This window comes from Monodelphis domestica, chromosome 1 (assembly GCF_027887165.1).
Source record: "Monodelphis domestica isolate mMonDom1 chromosome 1, mMonDom1.pri, whole genome shotgun sequence".
NCBI classification, from domain to species: domain Eukaryota; kingdom Metazoa; phylum Chordata; class Mammalia; order Didelphimorphia; family Didelphidae; genus Monodelphis; species Monodelphis domestica.
Window position 1 is genome coordinate 414,879,162 of NC_077227.1, and position 27,940 is coordinate 414,907,101.

Genomic DNA, 27,940 nt, shown 5'->3' on the forward strand with positions numbered 1-27,940 from the left:
GGGTACAATCGATTGTCTCCCCATGGCAAAGATTAACAGGGACCTTACTCTGGCCAAGATATAAAGTAACTTACTGAGCCTGAGAGGAGAAAAGAAAAAAAAAACTCATTCTAAGAGGCTCAATTTTAAAATTATGATGACAAGAATTAAAATGGTGTTTGTGTGTGTTTATTTGTGTGTGTGCGTTTGTGTGTAGGCTCACGGGGATGAATGACAGACAGCTAGGCTACCAGGAGATGTGGTAGCTAAGGCAATGCACATCTGTGGGGCATTTCAGAGGCCTCACTGGTAACCATTATTCCAGGGAAATTATTCTTTTAAGAGACCTGGGAGGATTCTATTGGCAGATGAGGTAAATTTAAACAACTTAATTCATAGACAGATGTGGGTTCATCCTTTATATGAGGACATGGGCAGGAATAAAATCAGATAAGAAAGTTCAAGGGGGTTGCTGCATGCAGCCACTGAGGGAGGAAACACATCAATGAGATCATAGATTCAAATATCAAATTATTCAGTCAGCAGGCCTTAGATTAACACCAGCTTTCCCACAACTGTTCATCATTTTAATTATTTCATGCAGCCTAATAAACACTTATTCTTCACCTAGTCATTGATTTCTTTCTCTGAGTCTTCTTACAGGGCTCCAAATAAAATGACTCCTCCTCCATGATGCCTTCCATATTCCTTTGCCAATTAAAAAATCTCTCTCAGACTTTCTAAAACTATGTATTTTTTCATCTCTCATGATTATTCAGTCTATTTAGACATATCTGTGTATTTGATGATTCACTTTAGTAGACAATAAGGTCTTTGAAGATAGTTAACATGCCTTATTACTCTTTGTGTCTCCAACCTGAGCCTGTCCCACATAAGGCTTGGCATCTAAGTGTTTAAGATAATAAATGAATGTATTTGCCCAATTCCTGTCAGTAACACCCTATACTATCTCAATAGAAGGTGGCTATGGTCCATAACCAAATTACCTAATTAAAGTTACTATAATAATAGCAGTTAATTTTATATATCATCTCATTTGGGCCTCACAACAACCAAGAGAGTAAGCACTATTATTTCCTTCATTTTACATTTTACAAATGAGGGAACTAAGGCTCAGAGAAGTTCAACAATTTGCTCACAGTTATACATTCATATTTGAAGCAAGATTTGAACCCATGTGCTCCTGGCTCCAAATTGAGCATTTTATTAATAAGTCTTCTTGCCATTTCTTTGGGTCACCTCAACAGAAAATCCCAGGCAATACACTGCCTCAAAAAAAGTACAGTCCTCCATCCCCATGCCTATCCATGCCAAATTCAGGTACTCAATAATTACATATGAGATGAGAAAATCTCACCCTGGGTCAATAAAACTCTGGAAATGTGAGATTTCCTGATTCCCTTTAATCAGAGAAAATGACCAACAGTAGAGATTTAAAGAATACCTGAGGAGAAGTAGGAGAAAAGAGACATCCATATCTGAGAACAATATACCCATTCTAAATTCTCCTTGGAGAGAAGGAAGAAGTCACTGCCAAACTAACAAAGTTATTCATGTTCCCACTCCTCTTCTTTCAAGGCAAAGCTCTACAATATTTTCTATTGGTTATTTGTACTCTGAGAGAGTTAAGGAAAATGAGAAAGGGGGGTGTTCTTTTATTCTAACAATTGTAATAAGTGTCACCCTATTCCAAAGGGAAGCTCCAGTCCCTACGCTATTTTGTTAAGAAAGTAGAGTTTATCTTGAGAAGCTTCCTTTCCAAATTTATCTACTATCACTTTCAAATAATCAAAATGTGTGTGTTCATGCAGCTTGGAAATTGCAAACTTCATTGGCTTCTTCTAATGTAACTTTTTCTATTAAAAATATTTTGTTTTCCTAATTACATTTAATAACAATTTTCAACATGTTTTCCAAAATTCTAAGATCCATATTGTCTACATCCCTCTCTTTCCTCCCCCTCTCAGAGATAAGTGATTTGATCTAGATTATAATAGGTAAGCTTTAAACTCCTTTGCCTGTTATTCAAGGCCATCTATTGCCATTCTTCCTAACCAGTTCTATGACATATAAGGATTACTTGAAAGAAATGGGAATGTTTAACCTGGAGAAGAAAAGAATGGATGGAGAGAGTGGTGGGGAATAATAGCTATCTTCAAGTACCATTATCCTTTCAACATCATGGAGGTTAGGGTGGGATATTCCTACAATCTGGAAAATACATGTAAACTTTTTTTGTCTTCCCTTCTTACTAGAGAAGAAGTCTGAATTTTTTCTTTTATGTGATGTTTCTAATACCTTATTGTAAATTTTGTAGTAAATATTCATTTCTGAGTTTATAAATTTTTCTGTCATCTGCTAGTCTTTGGCTTCCACAGAATTCCTCCCAAATTCCCACTTAATTTTTTATGCCAATCCACAACATAGCAAAACTACAATGGGAAAAGTCAGGATGTGGAAAGGATAACTATTTGAAGGGATGTCAAGAGAATGGGGGGTTGGACTTGTTTCATATGACCCCACAGGACAGAACCAGGAACAATGTATGGGAGCTGAAAATTTACTTATTTATACTTGCAATTAGGGAAGACTTCTTAAAAATTAATGCTGTCCAACAGTGGAACAAATTGCCTTGAGACATAGTGGATTCCCTTAGAGGCTTTAAACAGAGTCTGGATAACTATATGATTGGAATCTTATAGTTTCCTTTCATGTATGATTGGAACCAGATAATTACTGAGGTACCTGCCAACTCTCAAATTCTGTCATAGGTTCCTCTCTTCCATGTACTTAATATTTAAGTCACACTGAGCTAGACAATATTTTTGTCTTTGATTTCCCACCTTTGTGTCTTTTATTAGTTTCTTAAATCAGAAATCTCCTTCCTTTCCAACATTTCCTACTAAATTCCTACCAATCCTTTAGAATCCAACAAACATGCTCTCTCTTCTATGGAGCTTCTTCTGCCCTTGGCATTCCCAATGTACAAAATACAGTAAGTTAGCTTCCTATTGCTTCTAGAGTAATAGATCCTGGGATTTAAAGTGCTTCTCAATTTACCATCAGGTACCATTCCAGACTTATTTATCATCACTCCCCTTCACAAAATGGGACCTTATTTTTCCTTTCATGTTAAACATTTCAACTGCTATCTTCACATATTTTAATAAGCCTTCCTCTACTCCTAGAATACTGTCCCTTCCTTCCCTCTTCCTATCAGAATTTTTATCTACTTTCAAGTTTTAGCTCGGCTATCATCAGCTGCTAAAGCTTTTCTTAAACCACTCATTTGTTAGTGTTTTCTCCCTTTTCAAATTACTTTGTTTTTACTACTTATCTTTGTACATTTTTACTACCCCCAGAAGAATGCGTTATTTGAAGACAAGCTATCTTTGCATCCCTAGTATCAAGCATAGCAGGAGCTTAATAAATGTTTGTTTTGAGCTGAACCGATCACCCCCAGTCAGTAATGACTCTCCCTCTTGGGTTTCAGATAGCATTTTGTTTTGCACCTTTCTAATGCTTATGTCATATAATACTGTATGTTATAGCTATCTGGTTCTATTATTATCCTGCTACTCAACTGTAAGTTCTGGGGGATAACCTACCCTTATTTTTTATCCCAATACACTTTATTAATTCTCTGCAATATACACTCAAGGAATATCTATAATGGATTATCAATAACTATGGACTAATAATTGAGCTGTGTTCTGAGTTAATCTATGATTTTGTGATAATCAAGAAACATCAATTAATTGTTTACTGTATAAGAGGGATTGTGCTGAGCAAGGAAACACAAAAAAGACAATCTCAGCACTTAAGAAACACATGGTCTAACACATAATGAGAGTTAGAATTTAACATAGCGCTTTAAGTTTGCAAAGTGCTTTACAACTATTTCATTTTATCCACAAAACAACCCTAGAAAGTATGTGCTAGGGGGCAGTTGGATGGTTCAGTGGATTGAGAGTCAGGCCTAGAGATGGGAGGTCCTGGGTTCAAATCTGGATTCAAATACTTCCTAGCTGGGTGACCCCGGGCAAGTCACTTAACCCCCACTGCCTTACCCTTACCACTCTTCTGCCTTAGAACAAATACATAGTATTGATTCTAAGATAGAAGGTGAGGATTTAAAAAAAAGAAAGTAGGTGCTATTGTTATTTATAAATGAGAAAGCTGAGAGACTGGTTAAGTGATGACTTTTCCCAGTATCACACAGTTATTAAATATCTGAGGTCAAATTTGTACTCAAAGGGTCAAATTTGTACTCAAAGCTTCTTGACTTCAGGTCCAGTGCTCTATACATTTCTCTGTCCCTGGATGCCAATAATAATAATTAACACCACATTTTCAGAGCACATTTAAGTCTGGGTGTAGGTTTGAATTTTTAAAGCTATTCTTCTAGTGATGCTGTAGATTTGTGGAGCAAGAGACACTGTAAATTCTGAAGAATTAAAGTTATTGGGGGGAGGGAAATCAATGGAGAGATACATGGTAGGTATGAGTAGGCTAAAACAGATTACCAATGAAGAATTCCATAGGAAGAGGGTTGTATCAAATGTCAGTCATTCATGACCTGCTGTGAGGGCACGATGTAGCCAATATACCTAGAGCCAATGAGAGTCGCTGATATACAAGAAAGGTCAAAATATTTAGAAGAAGGTCTACCACCTATAGGATAGCACCCTCCCCATATTTAATCTGGGGGAGGACTTGGATTAAGGTGACACAGGATTAGAAGCTTGGGATGGATTTTGATCTGGACTGTTGAACCCATATCAATGAGCTCATGGATCCACTGAAATATCCAAGAATAAGGATGGAGGGAAGGATCGAGGCTTGGTTTACATTTGAAGTCACAGGGCCAAGATCAGGGATAGAGGGTCAGCATCCAGCTCTTCGTCATCCTGTCCCTGCTGACATCTTACCTGAGAACTACACTGGCCACAGACCAGAGGACCAAAGGAGAAAAAAAAAAGCTTGTTTGGCACCTTTCTCTTTCCAAATCCCATTAGAAAGCATGCCTCTCTTTCTTCTCTTTGTCCTGTAATGCTCTGCTCAGATTCTCTCCTAATCTTTTCTCTTTGTGTGTGATTCCCTGACTGTATTATTGGCTATCTATAATTATTATCTCTTATTTATTAATTTTCTTACTTATCATCTGACTGTAACTTATTAATTCTTCAAAATGCTCAGTGATATGCTTGTCTGAGCAATGCTGTGTCAAACAAGGTTTATTAGCACAGCCAGGAAAGGGGCAATCCACAGGGTGGCTTCTTGGTTTTCAATTTGGTGGAGACTGTACATTTTTATCCACATTTGCAGCTGGCATGAGGACAATTGATTTGTTTGAGGCAGGATGGTGGGAATTATAAGGCTGCCTGTCCTTGGGCAATGCTAATAAGACAACTGTGTGTTTTCTTCAGGTAATGATAGTTCCTAGAATAGCTTATTATCACTAAGGTATTTGGAACTTTGCAGCAACTCTACCAGAAAGCGGGGATGGTGGGGAGGCATGTATAGCTAAACCCCTGATTCTTTTCTTCAGGGGATTTCTTCCTTTCTGTCCTGGGGTTTACCTGCAGAAGCTGTTCATATCATCCCAGATCCTCTCTGGCTACAAGATATTAATATCCCTAGAAGGAAAGTAAGGAGCTAATAGAAAGCTTTGGCAAAAAGATTCCTAGACCAACTCTGAATGCCATCTCTGCCACTGTTTTGACATGTGACCTTGGGCAACTCTACTATGAGAACTCAGGCGAGGGGTGATGGTCCACAGCTCACAGAGGCTCATCTTAGTTAATGTGCTAATCAGGAAATATTACTAGGTTACTAGCTAACATACTAAACCCAAAGAATGAAGTTCCTGGTGGAATTTTAGGCTCTATGGAGAGGAAAGTTTCAGAGGCAGAAAGTAGCCTTCCTTATGCTTCCCAGATTACACTATGATATAGTTATATAATCTAATGGTCTCCAAAGTGGGGACTATAGTGCCTCTATTGTGGGTGGGGGGATACAAAAGAGTGACTTGTGAAGGTTATCTCCAATATAGCCACACCTATCCTATCCTCCATCATTCACCTTCCTCAAACCACTTCCTTCCTGTCCCAGGTGTTAGTGTCTCAGGTCAATTTTAACTGAAACTATATAAACCTTAAAAGAGTTGTATGGATACCATTGGGAAAATTCTCCACCTTCTCTATGCCTCCAAATCAATGCTGTTCTGATAAATTTTTAATAATAAGCTCTCAGGGAGAAAAATGTAAGCATGGTATTTATAATGGAATAGCATTGTGCCAAAAGAAATGGCTAACAAGATGACCACAAAACACCTGGAAAGACCCATCTGAAATGATTTAAAGTGTGGTGAGCAAAACAAAGAGAACTTTGTACACAGTAACAACAATAATATATGTTGATCAACTGTGAAAAATTTGACTTTTATCAACAAGGTGATGATCCAGGACAACTCCATAGGACTCAAGACAAAAAAAGACTATCCACTTCAAAGTTTGAATGCAGATTGAAGCACACCCTTCTTCACTTTACTTCCTCCATGAATTTTTCTCTAGTATAAGTAACATGTAACTTGTTTCATAACATGACAAACACGGAAATATATATTATATGATAATGTGTGTGTAACCTTTTTCATATTACCTGCCTTTTCTTGGGGAGGGACTAGAGAAGAGAGAGAAGGGGAAAAATGACAGATTTTTTGGACATATAGGCTTATAGGATTTGCTTACATCCAAGATGTAAATGGCCACACTTAAAATTTAATAATCAGCTCTCTTAAGCTCAAATTAGTCTATCATATCCCTCTATCTCAACTCCCCTGATGGCTGTAGCAAGTGCTCCTCAGAAAGTGGACTCTGCTCCCTGGGAGCAATGACAAGAGTGGTAAAGTTCCTCATACTGCCTTTGCATTTTGAGTAAAACAAAGCAATTGACCCAGATGATATAAAATTATTATATGCCATTATATTATTTTTAAAAAACCCTTCCATCATCTATTTTGTTCAATCATTTTAGTCATGTCTGACTCTTCATGATCCATTTGGAGTTTTCTTGGAAAAGATACTTGAGTGGTTTCCCATTTCCTTCTCCAATTCATTTCTTAGATGAGGCAAATAGAGGTTTTTTGAATTGTCCAGGGTCACATAGCTGGTGAGTATCTGAGGCTAGATTTGAACTCACATCTTCCTGACTCCACACCTTCCATTCTATCTGCTGTTCCACCTAACTGATTCCATTGGCTATACTTCCATGACATTGTTGGCAGTGCTACATTCCAATCACCCAGGTTTTCACAAGTTCAGTGTCACCTTTGAGTTCTCACCCGCTATTCTTCTATACCTATTTCCATTAACAATCAATTACAACATTCTGTCTGTTCTCCCTCCATTTCTCTCACATATATCTCCCCCCTCTTCACATGGTCACCACCCTAATTCAGCCTTATCATCACTTCTCCAGACTATTCAATCAGCCTATTTTGTCTCCCTTTCTCCTTTTAGTGCATTCAGATTTTCAAAGATCAACCTTTCCATATATCTATCAGTGGCCACACGAGGAGTTAATATAATTTGCAGAGTCTGTGGATTTTTATTTTTAGTTCCATCATTCTGATCCATCTTCCACACAGCTGCCAAAGAGACTTTCATAAAGTCCTGTTTCTGATCTTGTTACTCCCCTCCTCGGTAAGCTTAGATAGCTCCTGATTGACCATAAAATAAAATATTATTTTGTCTTTTGGTCTTGCTAATTTTTATTTTTATGTTTTACATTATACATAATTATCAGTACAGTAACATATTATGTACTTTATATAAATAGACACATTTGGGAATTTGTGTAAATTTATTTCATACTCAGAGTTGTAAATGGAAACATTTTGGTGACCAATGATACAGTGTATTGAATATACAGTAAAGGTCGTTAATGTGATTTTTGACTGGTGTCATGGAAAGAAACAGTTCTTTGGAAGTGTAGGCAAACCTCAGTTCCAGAGAGTTTTCCTACCTGACATCAGCAGGGTCTTCAGTGACAAGCACATCAGTCTTACAGCTAGCCAGTGGGTTGATAGATAGATCCACAGGAGGGACCACAAAGCTCTTGCTGACTGGGAGCCAGAGTCCCTGTCCCAAGCTGTAGGTAGACCTACAAGAGAAGCAATCAGCATGAGATACTGGAAAAAAAATAGACTCCTTGTTAGAAGAGCTGATTCTTAATTTTAACTTGGACACTTCTTGTATGTCCTTTGGAAAGCATCTTCTCTTGGATTTTCTTATCTTTCTATGTATCTATGTATCTATCTATCCAGAAGATGTTCTTAACTCGGGAACCATAGCACCTCATCCCCAACAATCCATGGATAGATTTCAGGGTATCTTATTAACAAACTTTTGTCTTCACTCAGCTTTGGTTTTCTTTATAATCCTACATGCATTTTATTTTATGCATTAACAAACATCATTTGTTCAATGGGTTCACTAGGTTTGCCAGACTACCCACACAGTCCAGGATCCACAAAAATTTTAAGAAACTCTAGGCTAGATGATCACCCAGCTCTGAAAGTTTGTGATACCACCTATCACTCTGATTTGGGAGGTCCTTCCTTCTCCTTTCCCAGTTGTAAAGAATCCTAACTATTCTTGAAGACCTAGTTCAAGTTTTCACTCTTCCTTTACCATCCTCAGCTCAAAGGAGGTGTTCTATTCTCTGAACTGCCTGAACACCACTCATTTGGCAATTATGAAATGGCAAATTGTGTGAATTAACTCTTTACATATTGCGTGCTTGGGTGTGTGTCCTCACTCCAACAAGGCTAATTCCCATAAGAGCAAGGACTATATTTCTATTTCTATGCCTCCTTGGTATCATCAGATACAAGGCTTGCACAGATGATATACTCAGTAACTGCACACTGAATGCACTGAGAAAGGAGGGAAGAACACCAGACCAGGAGTAGGAAGGTATCACTCTTAACCTTGTCTCTAACAAACTAGCCACATAACCTTGAATAAAACATGTAAACACATTAAATTTCACTTTTGTCATCTTTTAGCTGAGGATTTTCAGACCTTTTTTCGGTAACTTATAGAGTAATTGCAGGAATTAAATGAGAAAAAGTAAATCACTTTGAAAATTATAACTATGAAGTAGCAGCAGCAACAGCTATGATCAGTTCAGATCCTAAAGCTATGTATGGGAAAGATAATTGGAACTGGAGGCAGAGAATTCAAAACCTAATCTGGTTACTCTGTGACTACAAGGGAAAACCCAAACCCAAACATTTCCCTTCTCTAACATCCAAACATATACACCAACCTCCCACACACACACCTAGGGGTTCTATTCACTCACCTGAGGATCTTTTCAGGTGCTTGCTCTCCTGTTACAAGATCATATCCCCTTTCCAGTGTCGTATAGGGCCAGGGTCTGTGAAGAAGGAATTGGGGGGGGCATAGTAAAGGGATACTTTGTAAGAGGCAAATGTCTCTCTGTAGACTTTATTCAATAAAAAAACAAAAACATTTACTCATTCCCAGTTTCCCAGAACAAATAAGTATAGATCTCCAGAGGAGTGGGGTGAAAATTTTATTTTTTAAAAATTATAATTTACAAATGATTGAATCAATCAAAAGATTCTTTTAAATGTTAAGTTTTCATCATGCCTATAGATTTCTTTTTTTGCCTCTATCACTCCACTTGGCCAGGGGTGTGCGATGAATAGCTTACAACAAAATATTTAAGAGCCACCTGCTTATGTGAATTCATTAGCAATCAGAACACTAGATCACTAAATGAGGGAGGGAGGTCAGGAAACAGGAGTTCCAATGCCAGATGTCACACTATTTGGCTTTGGGACTTCTGACAAGTCACTTTCTCCTTTCTGGGTCTCAGTTTTCTTTGTTGTAAAATAAGAAGGTTGTCCTCAAAGTTCTCTTCCAGCTCAAATATCAAAATTCTAAAAGGCTTATCCTAAGACTAATATTGTTGTAACATTCTATGTTCCAAATGCACTTTCATTTATGTCTATCTCTGATATTAGATTGAAGAGTTTTTCATTTATATTTAGCTTTATCTAGATTCTCCATGTTAGAGAATACACTAACCTTAGTCTTCTATAGAAAAGGCCAGTTAAAGAGAATGTTGTTGCTAGCCCAGTCCTTACTTCCCTGGTACTCACCCTTCACTCTGCCCCCAGTCATTCCGCACACACAGGTGTCTGTGCACAGGGTCTGGAGCATAGCCTTCATGACAACTGCACTCTCCTTCAAGAAGAAGGAGAAAGGAAGGTCATGAACATAAAACCTGGTCAGTTAGAGCAGCAACATCAATAGCAGTGATTCCATTCAATTAACAACTCATAAGCACTTACCAAGTCCTGGGAACACAAAGATTAAAAACTAACAACACATAATACCTGTCCTAAAGGAGCTTTGATTCTACCAATGAGAATTATAATTCTCATTTATATTGCAATTTTATGTTTATATTTATTAAATTATTAAATTAAAAATTAAATTATTAAAAATTAAATTATTAAATTAAGTACAATAAAATAACTCATTTATAATATGGTTTATAGTTTCCAAAGTGCTTTCCTCAAAAAAACAGCAAACAAAACCTTGGGAGGAAATTAATATAGGGATTATTAATTCCATTTTACAGATGAGGTTTGGAAAGGTTAAGTGATTTGCCAAGATCACATAGCTACCAAATGGAAGGGCCAGGATTTCAAGATATCTGACTTCAAGTGTTTAGGTCTTTGACAACTGAGGACCATTTTGACATGCCCAGGCTACTATGTATGAGATTAACTTGAGGTAGCCTCTCTCTCTCTCTCTCTCTCTCTCTCTCTCTCTCTCTCTCTCTCTCTCTCTCTCTCTCTCTCTCTCTCTCTGTCTCCCTCTCTCCCCCTCTCCCTCTCTCTTTCTCTGATTCTCTCTCCCCTCTCCCTCTCTCTTTCTCTGATTCTCTCTCTCTCTCTCTCTCTCTCTCTCTCTCTCTCTCTCTCTCTCTCTCTCTCTTTCTCTCTCTCTCTTTCTCTCTCTCTCTCTCCCTCTCTCTTTCTCTCTCTCTCTCCCTCCCTCTCTTTCTCTGATTCATTCTCTCTCTCTCTCTCTCTCTCTCTCTCTCTCTCTCTCTTGATAACCCTCCATATATATATAGGCACTGTATATATACTTATGTGTACATACATGTATATATTTACACACACTATGCACACCTACTTATATATTTTCTGTCTATCTTTTGATATTTATATATCTTTATAAATAGAGATAATACATGTATCTCTAAATGTAGTATATATGCACATATATGTACACATATATTTATTTTATGAAACGTATATACATGAATCTGTATGCATATATATATAAATATGTATGTACATGTATAAACCCAAGTATACATGTTCATTTTTATCTATGATTATTCAAAATGTATATGGAGCCATCTCATAGAAAATCCCAAAGCAAATACATGGGACAAGTGACAACATGGGAAAAGTTGGCTTGTAGAGGAGAGCAAAAAGGTGCTTAACTTGATATCTATAACAGGCCATCCTCTTCCTTCTCCAAGTCACTTTCCTTTTTCTTCTCACTGCCAATTTTTCTCTATCCTCAGATGAAAAAGAATCTCAACCAAAAACAATAAGGGAGAGAAGATAATAAGCATGCTAACTTCTTTTTTCTTCCCTCACTCAACAATTATTGTCTCACTTGATTCTCATAACAATCCTGGGATACACATTACCCTCATTTTACAGTTGAGGAAATTAAGGCAAAGAGAAGTTAAGGGACTTGCCCAAGGTTACACAGATAGGAAGCATCTGAGGCTGTATCTGAACTGAGGTTTGCCTGATTCCAGGTCTAGCATTCTACCTACTATGCCACTAGCTGCCTCAATGACATGGAAGAGTGTCAACTTACAGAAGACATTCAGGAAAGGATGATTTTCTGGCAGGTACATGAATAAATAGCAGAACAGAGAGTATAAGAAAAATGAGAACTAGTTGCATTCTTTAGTACATGATCTTCCTCCAGTCCCCTTTATGGGAAGTCCTGGTCCAAAGGCACATAATTTGGGGTTTGTGAACATATTTCTTTCTTAATAACTTTGATAACTTTAATGTCAATATAATTGGTTTCTAACTAGTAGGTAGCCCTAATAGCGAGTCAGTTAATTAGCTATCATTTAATTGTCCAAAATGTGCCAACCACACAGAAGACTAAATTGGAACACATAAAGTCTTAAGTTATAATCCAGACTGAGGAACTTACTACCTGTGTGCTCTTGGGCAAGTAGCCTGATCTACCTCATCAGTTTTCTCATCTGTAAATGGGGATAATAATGATATCTACATGAGATTATTGTGAGATAATATGTGCATATATATAAATTTTAAAACACTATATAAAGTCACTATGATTATTATTTTTGCAATTATATGTATTTCATGCATTTAAGAACATCATTTTGAGAAGAAATTCATAGGCTTTGCAGATTAACATATAGACCTACGACACCTAAAAGGTTAATAATGTTCTAAAATATTTATAGAGAACTTTAGAGTTTGCAAAATGCTTTACAAATATTATGTCATTTTACTGCCCCAACAATCCTGGGAGGTAAGTGCCATAATTATCCCCATTTTACATATAAACAATGTGAGGTGGAAAGAGATAAGGCTACTTTTCCAGAGTCACCAGTTAGGAACAGTCTAAGATGATATTTGAACAAAGGACTTGCTGACACCAAGGCTTCCCTATTGTGTAAACTACCTGTCCTGGACTAGCATCTGAGGTGGTGTGAGAGGAAACGTAGCCTCAGCCCCCCACACATTTTCCAAGTCCCAGCTCAAATTCCAGTATCTGAATAAAGCTTTCTCTAACTACCCTAGTCATCTGATATGTCCTTCTCAACTAAATAACTTTGGGCAAATAAATTAAATGACTGGACTTCATATTTCCTGCAATCCCACTTATAAATGAAAGGATTAGATTAAATGGCACATTAGAACTCTTCTAGACCTAATGTTCAGTGTTGAGCATTTTTAGGTACTTTCTAAGTCTGGCTTCCTAAAACTCTACCATTCCATATTCCAACCTCCCTACCAATCTTAACATCTAATATTCTGACATGCTGTGTTCTAAAGCCTCTTCTCACTCTATCATCCCATGATCTAACATGAAATATAGAGTTAATCAGGACATGAAATCCAAGATAATGGTGGAGACAACAGCTATCAGGTCTTGGTGAATTCAGGCCATTGCTTCTCTTTCTAGGTAAGGAAAAAATTAATGCATGTGATTTGTGGCAGCTATGTAAACAGTGGCTAGAGCACTAGATCTGTACTTGGGAAGACTTCAGTTCATGTCTAGCCTCTCAGACACTTCATGGTTGTGTGATCGTGGGCAAGTCATATTTGAAATATGGATAAAATAGCATCTATGTCCCAGGGTTATTATGAGAATAAAAAAGGATAATATTTTTAAAAATCCTTATGAATTTTAAAATGCTATATGAATAATAAAGATTATTTATGATTATCAGTAGTAGTAGTAGTAGTAGTAGTAGTAGTAGTAGTAGTAGTAGTGGTAGTAGTAGTAGTAGTCATCAACCAATGTCATTGACTACTGAAAGACTATGGAGAATGGCAGAAGTAACAATGGACTAGTGTCTGGTAAATGTTCTGATTGATGGAATATAAACATATGACAAAAGGAATTTTTGATGATGAAGGGCCAACATTGTTCATTAAAAATAGTTCATATCCAGAAAATGACACACAGTTCACCTAGACTTCAGCAAAATATCTGACAAAGTTTCTCCTGCTAATTTTGTGAGAATTAAGATAAGATAGGGTAGGTGTTAGTAAAGTTTACTAATATGGAACCAATAGAACCAGACTCAAAAAAGCTGCAATTGATGACTTGATATCACATTATCTTTAGCTCAGTGTCCCAACCTTCATCCTTTCCCTTGAACCTGTTCTATTCATTATTATCAGTGACATACATAATTGAATAAATGTCAGGCTTATCAAATTTGCCAGCAATACAAAGATGGGAAGATTAGTTAATCTTGTGGATAAAAGAGTAGCAATCCAAAAAAAAAAAAACTTGGACTATATCTAATAAGATAAAATTTCTAAAAAGAAAGCTAAGATCCTCTGCTTCATGCAAATGTTGGAATGTTGGACAACCACTTGCTATAGAAAGTATTTTGAGTGAATTATGGGTTGAACTTCTCTATGTTTTTTCATTCTGAAACTGATTTTTATATCTTAACATACCACCCAGTGGTGACATTCTGTGGTAAGGCACTTTCCATCCCCATATGCATCCCCATACTCTACAATTTATGTTTCCAAATTCTTTGATCCGAAGGCTATTCCACCTTTGACTCTTTATGATATTTACGTTACTAAAGTACTTATTTTTCTGGTACCACTTCTTTCTGAATTGATCACGTGCTGCCATATATTCTGTCTTATTCCATCAATTAGAGTGTGATCTCCTTGAGGGCAGGGACCATATCACATGCAGATTTGTTCTCTCCCTGACATCATTCATAAGGCACATAGTAGTCTGCTGACTTTTGAACTGACTTTTGTTAGATGGAAGGAAGATAAAGAGAATTGTTTGGATCTTTGAAATTTCCCTAGAAGTTAGTAATCCAAAGGGGGGGGGGATGTAAAATAGCTAATGATGTGCTAAAATGCAACAGCACCTTCATGAAATATTCACCACCTTAAACATGTCTAATATTAAAGATTAAAAGTCCTGGGATTTGTCCTCACAACTCCCAGGACTGATTTATGATCTGTCAAAAGCCACGAGCCTCATGATTCATAACAGAAGAGGTAAAACAGTTAACTCTGTAAAGGGGGAAAGGATTTGGACTGGGGGAGGGTGGCCTCTGATTGCCATTTCTGGAAAGAATAAACTTCAAGGTCCCCATCTCGAATTCCAATGACACCATGCCTATTGCCTCTATAGACCACTATCAGAGCCTCCCTTTACCCTCCCCTTGGGAAGAATGGAAAGCCTCATTAGAAAAGATATCTTTTTCCCCTTGAGTGCTTAACATGCAAGTTTTTCCCACCACTGAGTGGGTCATTAATTCCTGACACTCATTACATAACAAATATGTATTCTGCAAATGAGAGGCATATCATGTCACTGGCCAAGCAGAGCTGCCAGAGAGTAGAGGGGACCAATCTTGGGTGGCCCAGGGCAGCAGAGGTTCCTGGAACAAACCACTTCTAACATACCCTTGGGATGGAATTTGGAGGCTAGAGCTCTCATTGGTGCACTGGACACAGCCCCAGGGCCTAATGCTATCCTTTTGCATTCTGTAACTCAAGTTTATTTTGGGTTTAGTGGTGATTACTGTTTGCATTCTGCTTGGGTGTCTGTGGCAAGCTTTCCATCAATCCAAAGGATATTGGCTTTATTGACTCCGGTTTCCCATTTTCACTGGCTAACCTTGCTAGATGGATATTTGCAACAATGCATTTCATTTTTTTGTAAACTATAAAGCCTCAGGCAGCAGCTGTGTGTTAACTCTTTCTAATGAGTATACCATTTGTTCCTTGATGCTTGTATATAACCACTGCAAATAAGGAGGCTGAGAAGGGCTGAATTAACACGTTTATCTCATGGGATAGCCTATAAACATGGTTGTTCAGTACTGAATGTGAAATATTCCATGTTTTTTTCTTATACATAAATGTTGTGTGGGAGGGAAGTCATTAATTTTTTTTCAATTTTGAATTTGCGATAATTCAGTCAGGGACTAGGCTCACACTTTGCATCATCTATGAAGAGAGTGTTCCCGAGGAAATTGAAAGCATGAAAGAAATTGCAGTAGGAAGGTTGAAAACAAAATCAGAGAGCTAGTAGGAAACCCAGAGCTCATTTAATCTAACCTTCTAGTTTAAAGACAAGTAAAGTGAGGCCCAGAGAAGTTGAGGGACTTGTCAAGGTCACACAATTAGTTAATGAAAGTAAGGAACTTGGGTTTCCCAACTTCTAGCCCAGTATTATTTCTAGATAAATCCTATCTTTGTATTGGAGAATATAAACATAAGGGGATCAGTCCATAAAAATGGGGCATGTTAAATTACACAGCAATTTAGGTGTTTATTTTTTTTATTATAGCAGGTTCTCTAAGGGGATGCTAATAAGATAATACTCTCTTTGCTTAGATCCTGCTAAAATGCATCATAGGAAATAATGAAATTATACTTCTTTTTAAATAGTTGCTATTTCAAACTGGTTTCACATATAATAACTTCCAATAAACCATATGCTACATGTAATATCCAATTTATACTTGAAAGTGAGGCAGCTTTGAAGACTATATAGTAAGTACTGTGTTTGCATTCAGAGGATTTGGATACAAATTGAAGTTACTTACAATTTGTGACCTTAGGTAAGTCCTTTACCACCTTTAAACTTTGATTTGAGAACTAATGATAAAATGAGGCTACCTGATCATCAAGGTCCCTCCTGGCTATAGTCCTATGAATAGATTTTCAAAGACCTAAGATCACCTCAGGGTGGTCAGCTTTTAAAAAACTTAAAAGTGAATATTTCTAATCCTTTTTAATATGATCTGTAAGCATCATTTTGGGGTGGTAAAATAATAGTTCTATTTTGAGAGGGTACTATGGTATGGGTGGATAAGAGAAAGGAACACTGCAGAATCTGAGGTTCTAGTCCTGGCTATAACATTTACTATCTCTGTAAGCCAAAGCAAGCTTACCTCTCTGGGCTTCAATTTCCTCCTCCATAAAATAAGGAGTAACTAACAGTTCTAACATTATTCCACATTAAAATATTCTATGCCGTAAATTGATTTACCAATCCTTCCTAAATTCAAATTGTTAATGCTCTAAATTCTCTTCCAGATGTTCCATTTTATGTGTTATATTCTCAGGAAACTTAAAACACTGTTTCGTGTTCTAGGTCTCTGTATAACCAAGACCACTTTCTAGCTTTGACCTTCTAAGTTCTGTCATCATATTCTTTGCTCCTCTCAGGTCAGAAACAAAGGGCTAGTGTTCCCCTCTGTAAAGAGAAAGGAGCCAATAGTGGCAGCCTAGAGAGTGACTACTTTCTTGTACCCAGCTGGAGCTGGAGCTAGCTGAGAGTCATCAGACCTTTAGTTCCTTTAATAAGGAACTCAGCTGATTCCCCCAGAATGTGTGTCTTCCCTCTCCCTCCTTTCGTGTCTTGCTGTCTAGCTTTGCCATCCTCCTTACAATTCTATTTTCACTTTCCTTGGCCCAGTCATCACTTTTCAGTTTGGGCCAAGTATGCTAGCTGCTTGTTCATGTCCCAACCACGGGAGCTGCAACACATCTGTCTGGCCCAGACAACAATTAATATTGCTATTTCCCAGTATATTTCCAAGAAACTCACATTCTCTGATATATTAAAGTCTGTGAAGTTTTTTTCCTTCTAATAACTATGGAATACCCAGGTGGCAGGGAGGATTTGCAGAAACCCCAGACTCATACTGGTCTAAGCACTTTACAAATATCATTGCAAATGATACTTACATCTCTGGGAAATAGGTATTATTCTTATCTCCATTTGACTATTGAGCAAATCAAAGCAGACAGGAGTTGTTGAGTGATTTGTCCCAGATCATGCAGTTAGAAAGTGTTTGAAGCTAGATTCCAACTCAGGTCTTCCCAATTCCTGACTCCAGGACTAGGGTCCACTGGGATACCTTGTTCCATCAGAAAGGAGATTGTGGCTGGTATGGCTACTTGCTGAAATGGAGGTTGGGTAGGAATCTACTGATTGAAAGAAGAGGTCATAGAGGTAGAAGAATAGATGGGGTGAGAAGAAAGCCTCTGGGGTGGAGGTAGAGATAGGTTCCACAGAGACATGGGTATATATGGGTTTTTCAGAGAACATGAGTATTGTCCTTAATGGTCATTGGGAAGAAATACACTAATAATAAGAGAAAGAAACCAAAGGAGTGGAGATCAAGTAGAGGTGGAACAGTAGCCTGGGAATAATTGGTTGATTCAGTTTATAATCTAAAAATCTAAGTTTGGATCCTACCACTATTTCTTTGCTTCTTGCAGCAAATGGGATTAAGTGACTTTGCCCAGGGTTACACAGCCAGGAAGTGTTTGAGGCCAAATCTGAACACAAGTCCTCTTGATGCTAAGCCTGGAATTCTATCTAGTGTGCCAGCTAGATGCCCTTTACTGTTTTTTTTTACTTTTGAAAAATTTTACTTAAATAATTTAGAATATTTTTCTATGGTTACAAGATTTATATTCTTTCCCTTCTTTCCCCCCAACCCCCTTTCATAGCTGACAAACAATTCTACTGGGTTTTACATGTCATGGATGAAGACCTATTTCTATATTATTGATATTTGCACTATGGTGATCACTGAGACTCTACACCCCCAATCATATCCCCATTGACCCATGTGATCAAGCAGTTGTTTTTCTTCCTCACTGTTTCTTAATAGCTGTGTAACCCTGGACAAATCACTTATAATCTCTGTTGTATAAACTAAGGGAAAAGAGAAGACAGTCATTGACCCTTACCACTGGCAGATATATAGCAGGCCAGGGACAAGTGTGATACAAGATAGGTAGAAATGGATGACGTATGATGTATATCATGGAAGGAATTTCCAAATTGGTGAGATCAGATATCTACTTCAAGTTTTGAATAAGAGAGGCTAGGGGGCAGCTGGGTAGCTCAGTGGATTGAGAGCCAGGTATAGAGATAGGAGGTCCTGAATTCAAATATGGCCTCAGACATTTCCCAGATATGTGACCCTGGGCAAGTCACTTAACCCCCATTGCCTAGCCCTTAACACTCTTCTGCCTTGGAACCGATACACAGTATGAATTCCAAGATGAAAGGTAAGGGTTAAAAAAAAAAGAATAGAGGTTTAAGTTAAATCATCACTAAAGTTCCTTCTATTTGCTTTATTTCTTTTTTTTAATTTTATTTAATTAATCAATTTAGAATATTTTTCCATGGTTACAAGAATCATGTTCTTTCCCTAATCCTCCCCCCCACTCCCTCCCATAGCCTACATGCAATTCCACTGGGTTTTACATGTGTCCTTGATTAAAACCTATTTCTATATTATTGATATTTGCACTAGGGTAATCACTTAGAGTCTATATCCCCAATTATATCCCCATCAACTCATGTGATTAAGCAGTTGTTTTTTCCTTCTGTTTCTACTCCCACAATTTTTCTTCTGAATGTGAATAGCATTCTTTCTCATAGATCTCTCTAGGTTGTTCAGGATCACTGCATTGCCACTAATGGAGAAGTTCATTACATTTGATTATACCACAGTATATCAATTTCTGTGTATAATGTTCTCATGGTTCTGCTTCTTTTACTCTGCATCAATCCTGGAGGTCATTCCAGTTCACATGGAGTTCCTACAGTTCCTTGAGGTGGAATAGTGTTCCATTACCAACATATACCACAATTTGTTCAGTAATTTCCCAATTGATGGGCATCCCCTCATTTTCCAATTTTTGGCCACAACAAAGAGTACAGCTATGAATATTCTCATACAAGTCTTTTTCCTTATTATCTCTTTGGGGTACAAACACAGCAGTGCTATGACTGGATCAAAGGGCAGACAGTCTTTTAGCATCCTTTGGGCATAGTTCTAAATTGCCCTCCAGAATGGTTGGATTAATTCACAACTCCACCAGCAATGCATTTATGTCCCAATTTTGCCACATCCCCTCCAATATTCATTACTTTTCTTTGCTGTCATGTTAGCCAATCTACCAGGTGTGAAATGGTACCTCAGATTGTTTTGATTTGCATTTTTCTGATAAGGGATTTAGAACACTTTTTCATGTGCTTATTAGTAACTTTGATTACTTTATCTGAAAATTGCCTATTCATGTCCCTTACTCATTTATCAATTGGAGAATGGCTTGATTGTTTTATACAATTGATTTAGCTCTTTATAAATTTCAGTAATTAGACATTTGCCAAAGGTTTTTGTTATGAAGATTTTTTCCCCAATTTGTTGCTTCCCTTCTTATTTTGGTTGCATTGATTCTGTTGGTACAAAAACTTTTTAATTTAATGTAATCAAAATTTATTATTTTACATTTTGTAATTTTTTCTAATTCTTGCTTGGTCTTAAAATTTTTCCTTTCCCAAAGATCTGACATGTATACTATTCTGTGTTCACTTAATTCACTTAGAGTTTTCTGTTTTATATTCAAGTCATTCACGCATTCTGAGTCATCTTGGTGTAGGGTGTGATATGTTGATCTAAACCCAATCTCTCCCATACTGTCTTGCAATTTTCCAAACAGTTTTTGTCAAATAGTGGATTTTTGTCCCAAAAGCTGGAATTCTTGGGTTTATCATAGACTGTCTTGCTGAGGTCACTTATCCCAAGTCTATTCCACTGATCCTCCTGTACCATATTGTTTTGATGACTACTTCTTTATAGTATAGTTTGAGATCTGGTACTGCTAGGCCACCTTCCTTCACATTTTTTTTCATGATTTCCCTGGATATTCTTAATCTTTTGTTCTTCCAAATGAACTTTGTTATGGTTTTTTTCTAATTCTGTAAAAAAAAGTTTCTTGCTAGTTCAATATCTATGGTACTAAATAACTAAATAAGTGTGGGTAAGATTGTCATTTTTATTATGTTAGCTCATCCTACTCATGAGCAATGGATGTTTTTCCAATTGTTTAGATCTATTTTTAATTGTGTGGAGAGTGTTTTGTAGTTGTGTTCATATAGTTCCTGTGTTTGTCTTAGCAGATAGATTCCTAAGTATTTTATATTGTCTAGGGTGATGTTAAATGGAATTTCTCTTTCTAATTCTTGCTGCTGAGATGTGTTGGAGATATATAGAAATGCTGATGACTTATGTAGGATTGTTTTGTATCCTTCAACTTTGCTAAAGTTGTTGATTATTTTGGCTAGCTTTTTAGTTGATTCTCTAGGATTCTTTAAGTAAACCATCATATCATCTGCAAAGAGTGACAGCTTGGTCTCCTCATTGCCTATTTTAATGCCTTCAATTTCTTTTTCTTCTCTAATTGCTACTGCTAGTGTTTCTAGTACAATGTTAAATAATAGAGATGATAATGGGCATCCTTGTTTCACTCCTGATCTTATTGGGAATGTTTCTTATTTATCCCCATTGCAGATTATGTTTTATGATGGTTTTAAATATATACTATTTATTATTTTTAGGAAAGACCCTTTTATTCTTATACTTTCTAGTGTTTTCAATAGGAATGAATATTGTATTTTGTCAAAAGATTTTTCTTCATCTATTGAGATAATCACGTGATTTTTGTCGCTTTGCTTGTTGTAGTGGTCATGTGGATGGTTTTCCTAATATTGAACCATCCTTGCATTCCTGGTATAAATCCTACCTGATCATAATGAATAACCCTTGTGATCACTTGCTAAAGTCTTTTTGTTAGTATTCTATTTAAGATTTTTTGCATCTCTGTTCATTAGGGAGATTGGCCTACAGTTTTCATTCTCTGTTTTTGACCTGCCTGGCTTTGGAATCAGTACCATATTTTTGTCATAAAAGGAATTTGGTAGAACTCTTTCTTTGCTTATTCTGTCAAATAGTTTGCATAATATTGGGATTAATTGTTCTTTGGATGTTTGATAGAATTCATTTGTGAATCCATCTGGTCCTGGGGATTTTTTCTTAGGGAGTTCTTTGATGGCTTTTTAAATTTCTTTTTCTGATATGGGGTTATTTAGGTATACTTTTTGTTCTTCTGTTTATCTAGGCAATTTATATTTTTGTAAATATTCATCCATATCACCTAGATTGACATATTTATTTCCATATAATTGGACATAATAGTTTTTAATGATTGTCTTAATTTCTTCATTAGAGGTGAGGTCTCCCTTTCATCTTGGATACTGTTAATTTGGTTTTCTTCTTTCCTGTTTTTATTAGATTGAAAAAAAAACAAATAAAACAGACAAAGTACTAGTCAAAGTACCAGCTTCTAGAGTTATTTATTAATTAAATAGTTCTTTTACTCTCAATTTTATTAATTTCTCCCTTAAATTTTAGGATCTCTAATTTAGTTTTCATCTGAAGATTTTTAATTTGTTCACTTTCTAGATTTTTTACATCGCATGCCTAATTCATTGATCTCTGCCCTCCCTATTTTGTTATTATATGAACTCTAGAATATAAATTTCCTCCTGAGTAATGCTTTGGCTGCATCCCATAGATATTGAAAGGATATCTCATAATTGTCATTTTCTTCAATTAGATTATTGTTTCTATGATTTCTTCTTTAACTGATTTTGGAGAATCATATTATTTAATTTCCAATTAATTTTTGATTTGCCTCTCCATGAGTCCTTATTAATTATTTTTTTGCATTGTGATCAGAAAAGGTTGCATTTATTATTTCTGCTCTTTTGCATTTGTTTACAATGTTTTTATGCCCTAGTACATAGTCAATCTCTGTGAATGTGCCATGTGCTGCTGAAAAGAAGGTGTATTTCTCTTTGTCCCTATTTATTTTTCACCACATATCTACTAACTCTAACTTTCTAAGATTTCATTCACATCTCTTACCTCCTTCTTATTTATTTTTTGGTTTGATTCATCTAGATCTGATAGATGAAGGTTCAGGTCTCCCACTAGTATGCTTTTACTATCTATTTCATTTGAGCTCCCCTAGTTTATCCTTTAGAAATTTAGATGTTATGCCATTTGGTGCATACATGTTGAGTAATGATATTTCCCCATTGTCTAAAGCCTTTTATCAGGATGTAATTACCTTCCCTACTTCTTTTGACTAGATCTATTTTTACTTTGGCTTTGTCAGATATCATAATTGCAACTCCTGCCCTCTTTTCAGTTGAGGCCAAATAGATTTTGCTCCAACCTTTAATTCTAACCCTGTCAGTGTTTACCTGCCTCATGTGTGTTTCTTGTAGACAACATATGGTAGGATTTGGGTTTCTAATCCACACTGCTATTTGCTTGTGTTTTATGAGTGAGTTAATTCCATTCATATTCAGAGTCATGATTACCAGCTGTGTATTTCCCAACATTTTTATTTCCACTCCTAGCCATGTCCTTTCTTCTTTACCTATTTCCTTCTACACTAGGGTTTTGTTTTTAATCAGTCCCCCTAATTTGCACCCTTATTTTTCTTCCCTTTCTACCCCCATTCCTTCTTATTACCTTCTTATTTTCTTTACAGTCTTTTAAAACTACCCTCCCCACCCTCCTTCCATTGTGTTACTTCCCTCCCCACTGCTCCGTTTGTTACCCTTCTACTTCTCTATAGGTTGAGAATCAGTTCTCTGCCCCCAATGGATATGATTGTTCTTCCCTCTTTGAGTCAATTTCAATGCATGTAAGAATTAGGTATTTCCTGTCTCCAACCTTTTTACCCTTCCAGTGCATAGGTTTTCTCCCCCACTCCTGCCATGTGCTTTTTTTGAAATACAATTTTACCCCATTTTTCCTCTTTTCCCATTTCTCTTAGTATAAACCTCTTTTTTTACCTCTAGTTACATATATGTATATATATATATATATATATATATAAAATATATAATTTATACATTCATATGTATTCATATGTATATGTTTTGGCATTTCATCCTATACAGTTTGTCACTGTTCCCTCTAAGTATAATTCTTCTAACTACCCAGGTGATAATAACAATTTTAAGAGTTACCAATATCCTCTTTTCTTATAGGGATACAAATCATTTAAACTTATTATAACCTTAAAAAAGGTTGTTTATTTCTTCTTTCTTGATTACCTTTTGGTGATTCTCTTGATTTCTGTGTTTGGGAATCAAATTTTCTGTTTATGTCTGATATTTTCTTTATAAATGCTTGGAAGTCTTCTATTTTATTAAATGACCATGCTTTCCCCTGCAAGAATATTCTCAGTTTTTCTGGGTAGTTGATTCTTGGTTGTAGACATAGTTCCCTTGCTTTCCAGAATATTATATTCCATGCCTTTCAGTACTTCAGTGTATATGCAGCCAGATCTTGTGTTATCCTAACTGTGGCTCCATGGCATCTGAATGACTTCTTCTTAGCAGCTTGTAATATTTTTTTCCTTGGTCTGGTAGTTCTTGAATTTGGCTATAACATTCCTGGGTGCTGTTGATTCAGAATTAAATAAAGGAGGTGATCTGTGGATTCTTTCAATCTCCACTTTTCCTTCTTGCTCGAGAATGTTGGGTCAGTTTTCTTGGATAATTTCCTGTAGAATGATGTTCAGGCTTTCCCTTTTTTAATGCTTTTCTATTAGTCCAATAATTCTTAAATTATCTCTCCTGCTTCTGTTTTGTAGGCCTGTCATTTTGTGAATTAGGTGTTTCATATTTTCTCAATCTTTTTCATTCTTTTGATTTTGTTTTATAGATTCTTGCTGCCTTGTGAAGTTATTTGCTTCTAGTTGTTGGATTCTAGTCTTTAGAGACTGAATTTCTTTTCTGGCTTTTTGGTCATCCTTCTCCTGATCTTTCATCTTCTTTGCCTCATTTTCAAGCTGGTTAATTTTGGCTTTTAAGACACTTTTTGCTTGTTTTAGTTCAAGTGCCTCTGTTTCCAGATGACTTATCTTGCTTTTTAAGTTCTTTTCACAGTTGTCTTCAGCCTCTCTTAATTGTTTTTTTAATTGTATTTTGAGTTTTTCCAAAGCCTGTGTCCAATTCGTTGAGGTTTCTGTGTTTTTGCTTGGTGTTCCTTGGTCCTCCTCTGTTCCATTTGCTCTTTATTCATTGCCTGGATAGAAGCTGTCAATTGTAATTTCTTTTTTCTTTTTCTGCTATTTACTCATATTTTCCCCTTCTTTCCCCATGCTGTAATTGCCTGTAATCTTGCTCCTTTGATTTTGTGCTGGATCTTTAGGCTATTCTATCCTGAAGGAGTTTCTTCTCTGCTCTACTGGTTGGTCAGATCTCCCCAGGTGGCAGCAGAAGCTGAAAAGGAGTTGGGCTTCCCACCTTGTTATTAAAGTATTGGAGTTTAGTCAGCAGACTGTCAGTGGAGTCAGTGGGGGAGGGGTGTTGGAGCTTGAGCTTCCCTGCCTTCTGAATCAGGCTTCTTTTCTGCCCTATTGATTAGATTAAGCCAGGATGGAGTTGATCTTACAGAGCTGTATGTGCCCTGAGGCCAAAACTTCTAGAAGTGGGGGGCAAGATGGAGTGTCTTGGCTATGATTGGGCTGCCTTTTTTGAGCTTCTCCTCCAACTGCCTCCCTGCCATCTGTGTTCAATGCCCTGAGCCTGGCACATCTGTGCCAGTAAGGTACTCCCTCTGGACTAGCACCCTTGCCTGCCCGTTAGTGGCTCAGTACTGAAGTTGGGGGAGGGGTCCTGGGACCTTCCTTCTTCCTTCCCCTTAAATCTGAGTATTCTAGAATTCAGGTTTTTTGGGGAGCATACCTTTTAAGTTGAGTCCAGCATGAGGGCTCCCTAACTCTGTCCTGTTGTTAGATTTTGTTTTCAGTCCCCTCAAAGAATTTTGTTTTTAATTGGTAAGGGTTTTCAGAGGTCTGAACTTTCGCTGCCTCTATGCCCCCATCTTGACTCCACCTCTCATCCCTTCTATTTCTAAGTTTTGTGTTATCTGATATTTGATGTTTTTGCTTTTAGCTCATCTCTTATAAGGAACACAAGAACTCAGAAGACTGGACCACTGATCTGGTCCAGATTAGGATGAAAGAAAGTATGCACATTCCCAATTATCCCCATTCTCCCCAGTGTACCCTTGCTGGGATGGCTCAGTGACTTTAGCCTTCCCTGGATGCTTGCCTGCTTCTCTTTCTTCCTGGCTTTGCCTGCCTTCGGCAAACCTTACATACAATTATCTAGAAATTAGTGGCAGGAGAGGAGCATGAGGAGAAGATGATTCCCCTGGAATTATAGAGTTGCCTGAAGAAAGATTTAGGGGAATGAGGAAAATCTCTTTCACAGCCTGGAATGGCAAATAGGCCTCTTACCCAGACAACATAGACATCATTGACAATCTGGCTGTGGCAGTAATGGGCTAATAGAGTGATGCTTCGCATGGCTTCTCAGAGTTTGAACTGAAAAGTGCTGATTCAGAGAAGTGGCTATCCCAAGGCAGGAAAGGAGTTATCTGTTAGCTGATCTCAGGCAGAACAGGTATCATTTGTAAAGAGAAGTAGTTGTTCCCACATCTCTCTTCTGAGTTTTCTATATTAGTTTACCTTTGTTAAGAGTCTACAGTTATTTTGATGTAATAATCTCAGAATTTGAAAAACATATCAGGATATACATATACCTAAAGAGATAAAAACAGTAGAATCTGGTCCAATCCTCTCATTTTACAATTGAGGAAACTGTGGCCCAGAGAGGTAAATTTACTAGCATAAAGCTTTAATAACAAGCAGCATCAGAAGTGGAATATGATTCCCAATCTAAAGCTTTTTTTTTCACTGTTTTGTGCCATCCAACTTCCGAGTTGATTAGGAATTCCTCTCTAAAGCATCTTTGACATATGGCTACCCAGTCTTTACCTTGAAATCTCCAGGGATGACAAGCTCATCTATCATCTATCCTCAGATCCTGTGGCATCTCTTCCAGTTTCCCCAGTTTTTCAAAGATCATTGAGAGAGATTTGGCAAGTTCTGCCCCTCTCTGAAGCCTATCCCCCTTTCCTTTTATTTATAAAACCAGGCTGCTGCGTTATCTAAGGTCCCTTCTAGCTTGAAAAGGGACAAGCTCCAACAATTCTAAGTTCCATTTCCACCTGACCAGAATGAACTACAGGCATGTGACTGCTTTTCTTTGACCTGTCCTACCTCCTCTTTATCATCCATTCTGCCACCCCCTCCCCCATCAGCTGTCATGCAGAGTGGATTCATCACTTCTGATTCTCTGCTCTCTGCCCTGACCCTGATGGGGCTGTCTCCAGAGCTTTCTCTGTGGCAAAGCTGGCCTGCTACCAATTTCTGAAGCAAGTAAAATTTGCCTTGGCAGACTCCCTACCTCTGTATCCAGGGCTTTTGACCATTTTCCCATGTATACATCATGGATCTCATTTTCAGATACCTGTCAGCTAAATCCCTTATGAAAGGTGTTATCTGATAATAACTTTAGGCATTCCTCATCTCAAACTTACATCTTGGCCTTTTTTTAGCATGGTATATAGGGCAGTGATTGTTAGCCAGTTTTTCACAGTCTTAGTTGTGCTGTTAATGTGTTACACCCAACTCTCCCCATTCCCCCAAATGTATATGATACACTTTTAATTTTAATCAGATTTTTAACATTTCTCCCACATTTTATTAAATCTGGACAATTAGCACAACAAGAAATCAAGCCCTGATTTATACCATTTTGCCAATTTCAGAGATATAAATGCTCACACTGAAACTTTAATAATGAGTTCTCAAAAGTCAATGAGAGATGGACCTTTTTGAAAGTTTGGTGAAGCATAGGGATTCATCTTCAGCGAGTTTTTAATTGCATAAAATATGTTGAGAAACAGTTATCAAAATGGTTTTAAAAAACATTTTCATGGAGCCCAAGCCATAAGCCTATGGGAAAAAAGCATTATGTTTGAAGTCAAAAGAACTGAGTTTGAATCTCAATTCTACCTTTACTAACTGCATAAGCTTATGAAAGGTCATCTAAGCTCTGACTGAGTTTCTCAATTGAAAAAACCAAGTGTTAGACCTATATGACTTCTAAGATTTTTTTCTAACTAAATAGTATTGCATAAATATATCATTTCTTTTCCTCTCTAAAACCTTTACCTTCTGTTTTAGGATCAGTTTTAAAACATAAGAGTAGTAAGGGCTAGGCAACTGGACTTGTCTACAGTCACATAGCTAGGAAATGTCTCAGACACTAGATGCTCCTGACTGCAGGCTTGA

The 27,940-nt window shown here is 37.0% G+C and overlaps 1 protein-coding gene across 9 annotated transcripts in view; it reads right to left on the bottom strand.

Moving 5' to 3' along the window:
* ASTN2 (astrotactin 2) overlaps window positions 1-27,940 on the bottom strand; it is a 1,150,327-nt gene that overhangs the window by 632,436 nt on the left and 489,951 nt on the right. For all 9 annotated transcript variants that reach the window (XM_007474538.3, XM_007474537.3, XM_007474541.3 and 6 more), the window contains 3 exons: window positions 10,199-10,283; window positions 9,373-9,447; window positions 8,029-8,166 (listed from right to left, as the gene is read on the bottom strand). In XM_007474538.3, coding sequence (XP_007474600.2) covers window positions 8,029-8,166; window positions 9,373-9,447; window positions 10,199-10,283 — 298 coding nt within the window. The remainder of the gene's footprint in view (window positions 1-8,028; window positions 8,167-9,372; window positions 9,448-10,198; window positions 10,284-27,940) is intronic.